Raw genomic sequence first — 15,352 nt, forward strand, 5'->3', positions numbered from 1 at the left:
TCTAAACCTTAAAACACATTCTTTCACAGTGGCAACACTCAAACCAATAAATAAATATACTTTGCAAATTTATACACAATAATTACAACTTAGCATTCCTTTATCATTAACCATTTTAAAGATAAAATATTCTCATGACTTATTAAAATGTCAGTCATCAGTGCCCATCTTAATACAGATCCATAAAAAAAGTCACTTAAAACTGTTTCCAAATACCGACACTACTCTTTCGCCAATGTTTTGGGCGTCTAACCAATTTGGCGCTACAGTAAGCTGAAGAAAAAATAGCTTCACACACCCCCTGGCATCATAAAAAAATAGCTGTTGCTAGGAGACGAAGAATGTATCATCAACAATACAACAGATCTTGCCATGGAATTTGGGAAACCTGGTCGAAAATCGCTAAAGAAATTAAAAATAACTAAGACCAATTTCGAAAAAAATCTCTCCGAGGTGAAAAAAGACCTCGCCTGGAGGATCCTCGTACCAAATTTCACGACTCCAAGCTTCTTAATCTCAGCGCTACGCTAACTACAGACAGGGGGAAGGTTAGACATACAGACAAACTCTCTCTTTAAGTAATATAGATATAATGATACACTAAAAGGCCAGATTTTTAAGCAAGAAAAGTTTCTTGTAGTTTGATGATGGGAGAAGATGTCAGTTCCCGAAACGTCAATACTGTTTTGACGTAGATACCTACTGTGATCGTCTGTGAGGTCAACACTGTGTTGTTCAGTAAACATGTTGAGTTTATTTGCTGAGTTCGAATGTACGTCGTTGTGTTTTTTAGAGTATCTGTTAAGTTTTGTTGTTGGTTTTGTCTGTCTGTCCACCCCTTTGTTGTCAACATAGTTACCTGCAGTTACTGATGTTGTTGCAACTGTCTCGTCGTTTTCAACTCTCTGTGTTGGTCTATGCTATAATTTGTTCTGAATAAATTACCTTTCTGCTGTCTAAGGAATTAAATTTTGACATGAGCTGATTCTGGCTTGTTCTTCGCTGTATTTACATATTATTTTTTGTAGTCCATTCTTGAGGTTTTTATATGATAACCAGTGTAAAATTGCAATGGATTATGTCCCAAAACATTTTAAAAATCAATATTAACCTTTGCAAGACTTATTCAAAGAATGTTCTAGAGTAGTATAGTTTGGTTCCTCCTGGGACAGGGTTCAGGGTGTGGAGCTGGAGCCGCGGAGCCGGCCGATTACTCTGACGTCACGGCGGCCATCTTGGATGACCATGACCTTGACCTTTAACCTTGACCTTTGACCTTCAAAATGAGCCAAAATTTCTATTTTTTTATTTGGAAAAAAATTCTGCCAAAAATTCTCAAAAAATTTGAAACATTAAAAATTTCCCTTTTCGAGGGAAAAATTCTCGTTTTCTGCCTCAAAAATTCAAAAATTAGGATTTCGAAGAACCTTAAAAGTCATGTTGACTTAGAACAACACAATATCCATATAGTGGCTTAAGCATCCATGTCTACTGCCTCCGATAAGACTCTGACGTCATCATGGATTATGTCATCATGGATTATGACATCATGGCATATGACATCACCGTTGCAATTTCCGTTATGGCCGCCATCTTGAAAATATTTATTTATTATCCGATTTTAATTATTTTTTTGAAATTAATAAAAAAATTCAATTAATGAAAATTTAATAAAATATTTTGAAAACATACATTTACGACATGGAGCTCGGAGTCCTCGGTTCGAACCAGGTGAGGGCAAAAAAATAAAAATGGCGACCGAACCTTCCTCCAAGGAAGCCACTGGCAGACTGACTCCCCCCACAACTTATGTCAAAGTATATATATCGTCACCTAGTATGATGTCATGTCCGCCATCTTGAAAATCTGTAATTTTGATTCTAGAAAATCGGGAAAATTTTTAAAAATTAATTAATAAATTATTAATTTAAAATTTTATAAAAAATATTTAAAACCTTCGTTGCACTTTTACTTACGTCTGCCATCTTGGAAAATCGTAGTTGTTTAGCTAGAAATTCGGAAAAAATCCAAAATTCATAAAAAATTCACTCATTAAAGAAATGATTAATTATATTGATTCCTGTTCTTGGTTCGATCCCTGGATGATGCAAAAAAAATTTATGTAAAAAAATAATTTCAATAAATCATGATTCAAGTCCTAAAAGAGACTTAAAATCATCTACTACCTACCATCATACTATAAACCATTACGACCGCCATCTTAGATATTTGTATTTATTGACTTATACGTTCGGGAAAAATTCCAAAATTCTCCGAAAAAATCACACATTACTTTACATATTGAATCGATATTTGGTTTGATCTATGTACAAAGCTAAAAATAAATTTAATATAAATACCAGAAAAGTGTCAGGTTCGAGAAATAGAACACCGCAAGTTATTTTACAAACATAATATTTATTACATAATATATATTCTACTACAGGAACATATGCGATAGCTATCAATTTTATTATCATTTAGGCCTGCATAGGCGTGAAATGACTAATTCTTAGCTCCAATCGGTTTATACTAGACAGAGACCAACGAGAACCTTTACTGACATATTCCTCCTCTTCTTGACAGAGTTTCGGGATACCGTGTTTAACAGTTTGCTTCACATCATTAGAACTGTAAATTACTGCAGCCGATGTCTTGAATGCACACTTCTTCACTTTGTCATCGAACGGATATGGCTTTCCATATATACAGTCCAACCACAAGTTATATTTCAAAGGTCCGTTTGTTGCTACGTCATCAGTAAGCTGATTGATTATGTTCTGTCTGATGTCATCAAGAAAATTACAAATGTCTTTCGACTCACTAAGCGTTTTAGATAATAGTAGTCTTTCAATGTTCCACGAAATGCAAACTGCGCCAAGTAGAAGCCATTATCATTCACGTGTAGAGCACCGATCAGTCTTAGGTTTAGTTCCATGTCCAGATGCCATAGCAATCGGTTGCTGCACATCTTTTTTTGCTGGTACGCTTTCGGTCTCCAATCTAAAGCGAGGAGTCGAAATTTCTGCAAGTAGTTCAGAAGTAGGCGCACGGACTACACCTTTACAGTTTTTTGAATGTCGTCGCAAATTATCAATTCGAGTAGGGGCTAAACCATTCATTACACTCATCTCAGCGAAACTTCATGCGAGAAGAATTCTTCGTACATTTACTACTCTCTTTGTCTCCGTACATCATGAGCAAATGCAAACTTCATATCGCAGTAGCTGCAAGGATACCGCGGTGATGAAGACGAGCCTTTCAGACTCGATCCAGATACTGACGTTGCTGCAGTTGTACCATTTCCAAACATACTCTTATGCACATCAATCATTCGCTGTTATATAGAAACCTTTACTTTCTGCCGCGCAACAGGTCCTTTGCATGTCTCCAAGTGTTGCTGCAAATTAGCATTTCTTGTAAATTGCTTGCGACATTTCTCACAGCCAAACTTTTTTCGATAAAGGTTCTTGGCACATTCTCTCTTCTCGTGTCGACGAGCATTGCTGTTGTTTGAGAAAATCTTGTCGCAGTAACGGGACCGATGTTCGTTAGTTGTTGTCGAATCACCAGCCATTGAAGTCTCCATCGAGGGTGAAACATCGTTAATCGTGGTTTCCTGCGCAGCCAGCACTGTAGTCATTAAGCTCTCTTCTGCTGGTGGTATCGTGACAGTTGAAGTCTCCTCCAGTGTTGGCGTCGTCGTTGCCAACGGGATCTGCTCCATAATCGTCGCCGCTGACGTCAGGGTTCCTGTAGTCGTTGGTACAACCTTAATCGAGTTCGCCGTTAAAGACGGTAAAGATACCATCGAGTTCGTATGAACAAGTAATAACGCTACTTATGCACCAGATGAAACAAACTAGGTGATCCTTACACCGCCGACGTCAGTAACAAACTGAATGGTCTGCTGTATAGGATACGCTTATATACATGCACCCGATGGAATAATACGCTAGTCAAATCAAGAACCATTTATTATAATGCACGAGTGAAAAGACATTTAAAAAAGAGGATCATATGATCGTAAAAATTCGATGAGGTATGATACGTTCTCGTCTCATGAATTCGATCTCACGAATAGGCTATACGCTAGGCTCCAAGAGCTTCAAATCGTGCCATCATATCCGTCTACATTTGGCTTCAAGAGCTACAATTCGCGCCATCAGATCCATCTACATTTAGCTCCAATGCTCCAATTGACCATCAGCTTCAAGTGCTCCAACAGCTCCAAAGCTCCAAAGCTCTAACACGCAATGTACGCAATGTACGCGAAATACACGCAATTTACGCGCAATACATGTAATGAACACACAGTACACACAGGAAACGAAATGAAGAAATAATACACACAGTAAACGGAACGAACACGTAATATTCTCGCAATTGACGCACACGCAAAGTACACGCAGTGTACGCAATGTACGCAATATACACAATGTACACACAATGACAACGCATCGTTCGCGCAGGACAAGCATTTAATGAAAACGAAGCACGTTTGGACGGAAATTCTACAAAACGAAAGCTCATTTAACGAAAAGGAGGTGCATTCTCTCGTTCATTCAACTCGGTAGGATGCGATCGTCAATGATAAGTTAGGATATAATGTCTCCAACAGTTTATGTATCCAACAGTTTTTAGTTCCAAACGTCATTGGCTCCAATAGACATTGGCTCCATCAGTCTTTTGGCTCCAAAAGTCATTGGCTCCAACAGTCATCGGCTCCAACTGCCCTTTTCTTTGCCAATTCTACTTGTACTTGGCAATTTTTTTTATAAAATTAAGTAATAATAGGTACATCTATGTGAGTATATTGTTCTCATTTTTTTTACATTATAGTAAGTAGTCTCTGTCTTGCAATTCTATGCATGCATATCTTGTCTTATTTCTTTCGAAATTTATGTCTTGAAATATTTATTGATATAATTAATACTGCTACCGTTTCATTTCTCAAGTAATGCCAAATTGTTTAATATTACCACCTTAGTTACGCTCTATAACTTGAAACGATGAAAAAAAAAATCTAACATAATGCAAGCTTCTAGTCACTAAGACGTAATATTTGCATGTATTAGGTGAATTAGATAAAATTATCAAAATTTTAAAATTAGGAAAGTATGTTTTGGGGCATAAATTAAAAAAGGGTACCGTTTTGAAAAGAGATCACGTCACGACCGAGAAAAAAACGCCAGATAGTCGGGGTTTTTGTGATGGGATGCTTAGGCGCACGTCATCCTTGAACGTGACATGATGCATAAGCAAGATGAACTTGTCTTCTTATCCATTTAGACATGTAGGAAAGAGAAGCAGTTCGATTCATCATTGGTTGTAGAGTTATTGCTATAAAAAAAGTTAGGTCATCAACATCGTATTGTCTGACTGCATCTCCTAAAAAAAAAAAAAAGATTACTGCTCTATACGATGCAAACAAAAAAAAAGTCAGGCCGTCCCAGGCTCCCGTCCCAGTGCTGAAACTCTGGTGTCTGTGAGCTCGTCTGACGGCGCTGTTGACAGTGAAACACCTGCTCTCCTGCATGGGCCAGAGCTGGCAACACCGGATGACCGCGTCGTCTCGCCGGTCACCCCCTTCCCTCCTGTCGCGATCATATCTCTGTCCGCGAGCTCTCGCTATCGTCGCACCCGAGCACATAACTCACCACCGCGACCTTGAAGCCTGCCCTCAAATATTTCGAGAGGTTTAAAAGTGGGAAGCGGTTGACACATCGTCACTCGAGCTCAGGATGGCTCTCCGAGTGCTTGTTATCCTTGGCCTGAGCGCCATCGCGACCCGTGCAGGAAAGCAGGTAAGCCATGGGTTATTGCTATGCCTCTGCAGCTAAACAGTAAGTGGTGGGTGTACAGTGTACGTGAAATAGTTTGGTAGGAAAATACCTGAATGTGCTTACGAGTTGTGTTCCTTGTTATTTGAGAATGAACTCTCGGAAGAAACTGCACACAATTAAAACATTTTAATAGTCTCTACGTAAAGCCTTAGGAGTTCAAGCGCTGCTCCAGAGGAAGGGCGCAGGGGGCGATAGCCCCTTCCAAGCCCAAATTTTACTTCTTATTTCTCTGTAGGGAATATTTATGTTAACTTAAATACTTTCGTTAATGTGCTAAACTCTTCTTTCAATGAAAATTTGTACGAAAATACTAAATTTCAGTATTTGAGACCATATATTTTGTGAATATCCCAAGGGCAATGTCATGATTATTAACTGCATCCTCCTGTGTGTGAGAGCCCTGCCCGAGAGGTCTTCCTGGATCCGCCATTGAAGGAGTTTGATTACTGATTGTAGAGTGGATAGAGGAAGGGTGGGGGGGGGGGGGGGGGTTTGAATTGGGGCACATGCCCCCGTGGCCCCCCCCACAAAACAATCCTTGATCCGCCATTGACTGAATGTTATGTAAAAATTACCTTTAAAGTGATGACTTTTTAAAACTGTTCAGTGTTAGGATCATAGTACTATTATGAGTCCCGTGTTTCCAAATAATTAAAATAACCCTGCTAAAAGACACAGTGTTGGTGTTAGTGCGGGAGATGGGCACGTGGCGCGCCAGGTACCGGGGCAGTGTCTGTGTCTAGGAGTGGCGCACACAAGCTCGAGGTGTGGGCTGTGTGCATGCGTAAGGCGAAGGCGGGAGAAACAACATACCCACACTCCAAGCGAAATGAAAAATAAAAACACACACAGGATGGTTAAAAAATTGATAACATATTAAAAACTGGATTGTGGGCGGATGGCATGGACGTAGGTGAAAATGTAAACAGTAGATGTATATAGTTCATATGAGGACAGGGGCTGAGGGCTGGGGATCGGGGATCCGATCCAGCCACCTTAAGGCTTCGCTTCATCACCCATGTTGGATTACGTCACTTCCGCCGGCCATACACGCACGAAAAAGTGTCCCGTTACGTTCATCAGCCATGTACGCACGAAAAAATGTCCCGTTACAGTAGTAGGATATAGCCGTTTCTGGGACAGGCGCAGGATCCAGGATCCGGCGGGAATCTTGGATGACGTCATCGGCGACCATCTTGGACTCAAAAATTCCCTAAAATTCCTTAAAAATGACTCAAAATGACTCAAAAATTCCCGTTTTAAGAAAAAAAATTCCCGTTTTCGAGGGAAAAATTCCCGTTTCGAGGGAAAATTTCCAGTTTTATTCCTTAAAAATACCAGCAGCTAGAAATGTCCATATGTAGGCTTAAGCATCCATGTCTACAGCCTCAGATAAGCCTCTGACGTCATCATGGATGATGACGTCACCGTTGCAATTTCCATTACGGTCGCCATCTTTAAATTTATTATCCGATTTTAATAAATTTTTTTTAAATTCAATTAATAAAATTTTAATAAAAGATATTTAAAAAAAACATACATTTACGACACGGAGCTCGGAGTCCTCTGTTCGAACCCGGTGAGGGCCAAAAAAAAAATTGGCGACCGATCCTTCCTCCACGGAAGTCACCTACAGACTAACCTACCACCACCAATAACAAGGTCAACTAGTATGATGTCATGTCCGCCATCTTGTCTTCGTCTGCTGGAAGCCATCATCTTGTTATCGTCTGCTAGAGTGCGCTGACGCCATGTTAGTTGAATTCTCACCCGCTAGAGTGCAGTTATCATTTATTATTGATGTGTCACCCGCCATCTTGTCATTTGGCCGCCATCTTGGAATTGTGTAATTATTTAGCTAGAAAAATTCCAAAATTCATTAAATAAACCACTCATCAATTTACATATTGATTCGGTCAGTTGCTGTCCCTGGTTCGATACTTATTCGATTCAATATAGTTTAATTTTATGTAAAAAAATAATAATTTCAATAAACCATGTTCAACATTCTTAAAGAGACTTTAAATCCTATAAACCATCATGTCCGCCGTCTTGGAAATTCGTAATTATTTAGCTATAACTCGTGAAAAAGTTCAAAATTAAGTAAATAAAATACAATCAGTATACTGATTAATTAGATCGACTAAGGTCCTTGGTACGATTTAGGATGATGCAAAAAAATATTAAATATAACAACAATTCAACATAATAGTGGCAGGTTCGAGGAATTAAACACCGCAAGTTCTTTTACAAACATAATATTTATTACATAATTTCTATTCTACTACAGGATCGATCACTTACGAAAGCTAGCAAATTTATAATCAATCATTTAGTTCCGCATCGGTGTGAAATGACTAATTCTCAGCTCCAATCGGTTTATACTAGATAGAGTCCAACCAGAACCTTTACAGACATAGTCCTCCTCTTCTTGACAGAGTTTCTGGAAACCGTTTTTAACAGTTTGCTTCACATCGTCAGAATTGTAAATTACTGCAGCCGATGTCTTGAATGCACACTTCCTCACTTCGTCTTCGAATGGATACGGCTTTCCATATATACAGTCCAACCACAAGTTATATTTTGATGGACCGTTTGTTGCTACATCATCAGTAAGCTGATTGATTATATCCTCTCTGATATCATCAAGAAAAGTACAAATGTCCTTAAATTCACCGAACGTATTTAGATAATAGTAGTCTTTCAACGTTCCACGAAATGCAGACTGCGCCAAGTAGAACCCATTATCATTCACTTGTAATGCACCGAGCACAGTATTAGGTTTATTTTCATGTCCAGACGTTATAGCAATCGGTTGCTGCACATTGGTTTTCTTGCTTGTACGCTTACGAGTCTCCAATCTAAAGCGAGGAGTCGAAATTTCTACAGGTAGTTCTTCAGTAGACACACGGACTTTACCGTTGCATTTTTTCACATGCCGTCGCAAACTATCAATACGTGTAAACCATTCATGACACTCATCACAGCGGAACTTTATGCGAGATGGATTCTTCTTGCATTTACTCCTCTCATGTCTTCGTGCTTCATGAGAAAAAGTGAACGACATATCGCAGTAGCTGCAAGGATACCTTGCTGATGAAGACAAGCCTTTCAGACCCGATCCAGATACTGACGTTGCCGCAGTTGCGCCATCTCCAGGCATACTCTTATGAACATCAATGCATCGTTGTTGAATAGAAACCTTTACTTTCTGCCGAACAGCAGGACCTTTGCATGTCTTCATGTGCGTTTTCATATTATCTTTTCTGGCAAACTGCTTATGGCATTCTCACAAACAATCATTTTACGATAAAGGTTCTTGACACATTCTCTCTTTTCGTGTCGTCGAGCATTGCTGTTGTTTGTGAAAATCTTGTCACAGTAACAACACCGATGTCCGTTAGTTGTTGAATCACCAGCCATTGAAGTTTTAAAAAGTCATCACTTTAAAGGTAAATTTTACATAACATTCAGTCAATGGCGACTTCTATACAGTATATATATTCAAAGATGACACTGTCCCAATCCGAACAACCTGTTCAAACGGACTGACAATGTTTAGAACTTGCCCAATCAGTTATTGAAAAATATGTAGTTCATAAATACAAGATCGCATTGTCTCGCAAACAGACTTGAATAACAAAAATTGTGGAGATAAACAAAACAATACAACTCTTTCCTCAAATCTGTCGGGATAGTTAATGTTTACCTAAGTTACTGTTTTTTTGTGTGTGTTTATGATTTTATGTTTTTTAAATTTATTCATGATTACATTAATAACCATAGTTACGTTTAATATTTGTGCAGTCTCAGTTTCTGCAAGAATATCAGTTCTAGAAACATTTCTTATAACACAGGCAGTCGATATTACATTCTTACACGATGTTGTGACACATGATTTTTGTGACTTTATAACTTTCAATATGTATATAAATTTTGGCGATCGGGGGCGGGGAACAGCGATAATAACTCGCGCTGGACTGGAAATTCAAGACCTCCGTTGCCGTCCATCAGGCCGGGTGATGACAGGACGTATCTACGATGTCCTGCTTCTGAACATTTATGCGTTCTCTGGAACTTAGGCGAGACGGAAAAGAAAAACATTTTTGAAATATATATGTTACCTTTCTTTAACCCCGCTTGCAACCAGATCGTTTTTTGGTTGAGATATCAGTTGCATCACTAAAGCAGATGACCATCAGGGAGGCGTGTATCCAACAAACACAGCTTTCTCCACATTGATAACTCAACTGAAAATGAGCAAAATCACTGCCGGCCGGATAGACACTCAATTTACGTTTTTTTTTTCGACGCATACCCGATCACAGAATTTGAATAAAGTGCATCGATGCTAGTTATTAGCAATCAATGACCATTGTGCGGTAATAATCACGTATTAAATATTTGCCGATGTTACACAGTATCGGCGAGGGACGTGTGGTCTCAACACGGAATTGTTACAAAATACAGAAGTAACAGCTGACTTCACAGAACAACAGCAACTATGGCGAGTACGGAAACAGCAGATACCTTAGGTAGCAATTTGGTGCGAGAAGTGTGTAAAACCGAACTTGATCTGAGTTTTTCAATAGGCATGCATATCGACTAGCACAGGAACGACCGGGAACACACACTTCTTGCGAAACCATGCTGCACGAATTACAGCAACACGCAAACAGAGGGGAAAATGTAATGGACAATATCAGACCACCAAACGAAAACTGTTAGGTTTATTCACTCAAAAAAATCCGATAACGTCACATACTATTACATATCATGTGCCTTTTTGATAACGAAAAAATAAGTTTATTTTCCATAGTTAAAGTCCAACAGAAAGTACATTCTAAAGCCGTTACCAGAATCCTGAATGACGATGGAATAACAATGCACGACCAGCTCGAGATAGTGAATGTACTAAGACAATACTTTTCACAGCTGTACAAGAAATAAGAGACAGAACCAGATTTAATTCCGGAGGTGCTGCGGGAGTGTGAAAATAAAGTCAGTGAAAATGTTAAGGAAGCAATGGAGGTAACATGTTTGGACTAGGAAATAAATAAAATAATACAGCAATTGCCAACAATATGGTCGTTAGGTATTAATGGGACTCCTTATGAATTCTACAAGGTCCTCTGGGAGATTATTGGCCCCGAATTCTATGAGGTTGTACATGGAATTCTTGCACGAGGGGAGCTCTGCATGTCCCACAAAGAATGTCTCATTGTTGTAATTCTCAAAAAGCAACATGCAGTGAAGCCAACAGAATATCAACCAATAACGCGCCTTTGTTCGGACTATAAAATAATAGCCCGGATATGTACACAACTTTAAAGTTAGGACTGAGTGATGTCATTGGTCCTGGACAGACATGTACGGTTCCAGGAAGATCCATTATACAGGGAGTACTTGCATTGTGCAATTACTTTCTTCCTTAGAACACAATACAACTGTTTTGTTAAGCATAAACTTGGAAAAAGCTTTCGACCAGGTTGATCACAATATTTTATTTCAAATAATGATCCACTTTGGATTCACAGACTTCACAATAACTTTGGTAAACATGATTTGCACAGGAATATCCTCTCGGCTGATTGTAAAAAGATTTCTTACGTACCCTATACCGATTGAGAGCTGTCAGACAAGGATGTCCATTGTCAATGGTTTTAGTTGCAATTGACATAGAACCTTTATGTAGAATGTTTGAAACCAAATTGAAAGGCGTTCCTGTATACTACATTTAATTTAAACTTAATGCATATGCCGATGATACCGCATGCATTAATAGATCAGAAGATGAAATGAAAACAGTTGTAAATTGTCTAGATCTTTGCCATCGTGTATCAAATTTGAGAGTAAATACTACAAAAAACGGTGGTATTGCACATAAATATTTGAAAATGTAAGCCCTTTTCGATCCATGGATAAGATTAAAATTCTAGGTGTGTATTTTCATGCAGATATAGCTCATACTGTGTAACATAACTGGGATGTAGTCTCAAATAAATTGCGCACTAGTTAAATATAAGCTACCGACGTACGAACAAATTGGAGTGAGTATCGCTAATAAATACCTTTTTGCATGCAAATATGTGGTATGTGTCACATATTTTTCCTCTACAAAGTGATTATAATGTTTGTGTTTTATCGTAAATCGGTCGTCTTCTGTGGAAATCGTATATTTTTAAGTTAGTCAGACCACAATTCTACCTCCCTACAAACCAAGGGGGGCTGGGACTTGTCGATCATGGTGCAAAATGCGAAGCAATTTATCACGCAACAGCTATCGCCATTGTCTTTCGACGGACGGACGTCTCCAAAAACAGTCTGGGTGGAAGCATGATGACTGCCGCTCATCTGTCGAAAAGCCCAAGAAGCGCTTGCTACTGTCGTACAAGTGATGTCTGAAGACTCAACTGCCTCAATAAAATACCTGTATCACAGAACTTAACAATCTCGAGAGACAGTGCCAGTCGTGCTAAGTGGCACATCAAGTATCCACTGGTTGCTGACTTGGAGAAATATTGCTGACATAAATATATATATATATTTTTTTTTTCAGATTTACGATCTGCAGTGTACAGTTTCTACAATAATCTAATAGCCATTGCAATGCGAAAGTACAGGACTCATCTAACAGACGACCCTACATGCGCGCTATGTGGTAGTATTGATACATCCTTGCACAGAATAAGTGTCTGCGGTGCCGATATGCAGGGCCGCCGAGAGGGGGGAGGGGGGGGGGCAAAAGGGGCAATTGCCCAGGGGCCCGGTAGCCTTAGGGGCCCGGGCGCCCGGTTGGGAAGTGGAAAAAAAATGGCTGGAAAAACATTTTCCCCCTGCTATTAAAACATATTGTACAATATATACCTATATATATGTATATATATATATATATATATATATATATATATATATATATAATTGTTTTGTGTGTTTCTAAAACTACAGTCGATTACCAATAACCTAACTGAGCAGTAGGTAGTAGGTAAATATAGTTCATATGGGGACACCGGTGGGTGGTGGGGGATCCGGGGATCCGCAGCGGCCATCTTGGATTACGTCACATCCGGTCGCCATCTTGGATTACGTCACATCCGGCCGCCATCTTGGATTACGTCACTTCCGGCGGCCATCTTGGATTACGTCACTTCCGGCGGCCATCTTGGATTACGTCACTTCCGGCCGCCAACTTGAATTTGACTTTAACCTTTGACCCCGACGACCATTTTGTTTTCTAGAACATCCCGACATTTCGAGTTTCATCCGTCATCTTGAAAATCCTTATTTATTATCCGATTTTAATTAAAAAAAATAAAAATTAATAATTTAATTTTAATTAAATGTTACAATTATCTAGCACCACACTCCTATACATTACGTTTACATCATCAAGCGCCCCACTCTTCTACATTACGATTACATCATCGAACACCCCACTCATCCCTGTCGCAATTTTTCGTAACACCACCATCTTTTAAAATAAATTTATTATAAAAACAATAATCTAAACCATTATCGTCTGCTGGAGGCAGCCATCCTGGATTCCGCCATATTGATTTCATCCGATGATGTCATCACCATCCTAAAGCACCTTAGTGTATGTAAGGCCGACTTTCTATCCCGTACCAATGTTGTTATGATCCTTATAGACCATAAAATCCTCAGTCATTTTGTTGTTGTGACAACCATTTATTCTTAAAGGCATAATCATTTACAGGTTTTAACTAACATATATGTTATTATTTCATTGCTGCGGATGCGATAGTTAAAGTAATTATAATTTTAAAGGCGCCGCCATCTTGGTTCTCAAGTTGGTTGGTAGATGGCGCCACTGTCGCCATATTTTAGTTAATATAATCGATACCAGATGACGCCACCGTCGCCATCTTTAGTTCCTAGTGTTGCTACCAGAGTGTGCCACCGTCGCCATCTTTAATTCTTAAAGTTACCGCCGGAGCGCGCCACCGTCGCCATCTTTAATTCTTAAAGTTACTGCCGGATGGCGCCAAGTGTTATGTAGTCAGTCTAGACAAGTCGGGATAAGTTTGGAACCTGTAGCCATATTATTATTAATTAATAATGTATGTTTATTAAATATGATAGAGTATTTATAAAATATTGGTGTTGTGTAGAGTCTCTCTCTCTTCTTCTCGTAGTGGCGGAAGACATCTCGAAGGTAGTGTTAGAATTTATGTATTAAAGCAATCACTCTAGCTGAGGAGGTTAATAACTTATAGTTACAACTTTTTAAAAATACCCTGAATTTAAAACAATTTTTAATAAGAGGGACCATTAAATGGTTTTTTGAAATTAAAGCAAACAACTTAAATGTTAAACACATATTTATTTAAATCTTATTACAAACAGCAAGGGATAAGAAAAATCACTGATTTAAAATAATTAAATAATGAGTAATAAAAGTACATAATATTCACACACTGCACATCATAGTGACAAAGTAACATAACCTATTTACATAAACCAGAGACCCAATACATACATTTTATCATAACTACAAGTTACATAGAGTAAAAACATACTCTGAAATACATAATGAAGAGAAAATTGATATAAATAACACTATACTTTGCTCAATAGTTCCAGAAGTAATGAAAGTACAGCTACACGAGCAATCTCAACAGTTCTTTCATCACTAGTGTTTTCTGTGGAACATACTTGAGTGGTGTCTTCACTGATCGGACCTAGATGACTGAGATCTCGGGTTTGACTCTTGCGAGATGTAGGAAGGCGAAGCTGACGCCTGCGTTTAGGCTGGACTGCTACTGATGTAGTAGGTGCTGGCGATGTAGCACCCATCTGGGTACAGGCAGTTGATGTCTGGACTGACGAAGTCTGACCACATGCAGATGCTGGCGGTGACTGAATAGTTGGTAGGTTGAATGCATGTGCGAAAACCTCTTCAGGTGTTGCAGGGAGAACTGTATCGTCTCTCATCATATTCACACAACAATGTCCATAGCCCAGGCAGTTGATAACTTCTAGAGGTGTATCTTGAGGTCCTGGGTTTAAAACCTGTTTCACGTGAAACACAGCGTCACAACTCTCCGAAAAATCTTTTAAAACCCCGTCGATAGACTCACTATAATCAACAGTACCTAGACCGGGCGTTACACTGGAGTATATCATGTTCGGTTGAAAGTTAGACATCTTGGTTAACTACTTCTGCTGTAGGTCCTTACACCACCACAGTTTCAGCTCGACTGCCATCGCACGAGTCGAGGGTCGTATTTAAAAATATATGTATCACTTGGATAAATATGTCTGTTATGCAATTCCATAGAGTAGAGCATTTATTAGAACAGTCCATTGTTAAAATTATTTTCAGTTGTATACTATACTCTATGAGATGTTAATTGCTGATTCACTTACGTTTATAAAGTTAGACGTTAGATTTGCTCCTAGCATGAGATGCGATGTCCGTGCTGGTATCCCCACAATTGATGGAGGTGACGGTCTCTCTGTGATTGATGTAGGAGGTGATTGAC

General features: G+C 39.0%; 1 protein-coding gene across 1 annotated transcript in view; it reads left to right on the plus strand.

The window, feature by feature from the left end:
- Positions 1 to 5,610: 5,610 nt before the first annotated feature.
- The window catches only part of LOC134537211 (esterase FE4-like), a 70,067-nt gene continuing 60,325 nt past the window's right edge, over positions 5,611 to 15,352 (plus strand). The window contains exon 1 of the mRNA XM_063377476.1: positions 5,611 to 5,807. Coding sequence (XP_063233546.1) covers positions 5,745 to 5,807 — 63 coding nt within the window. The 5' untranslated portion in view covers positions 5,611 to 5,744. The remainder of the gene's footprint in view (positions 5,808 to 15,352) is intronic.

Source organism: Bacillus rossius, chromosome 12 (genome assembly GCF_032445375.1).
Source record: "Bacillus rossius redtenbacheri isolate Brsri chromosome 12, Brsri_v3, whole genome shotgun sequence".
In the NCBI taxonomy this organism is placed as follows: Eukaryota; Metazoa; Arthropoda; class Insecta; order Phasmatodea; family Bacillidae; genus Bacillus; species Bacillus rossius.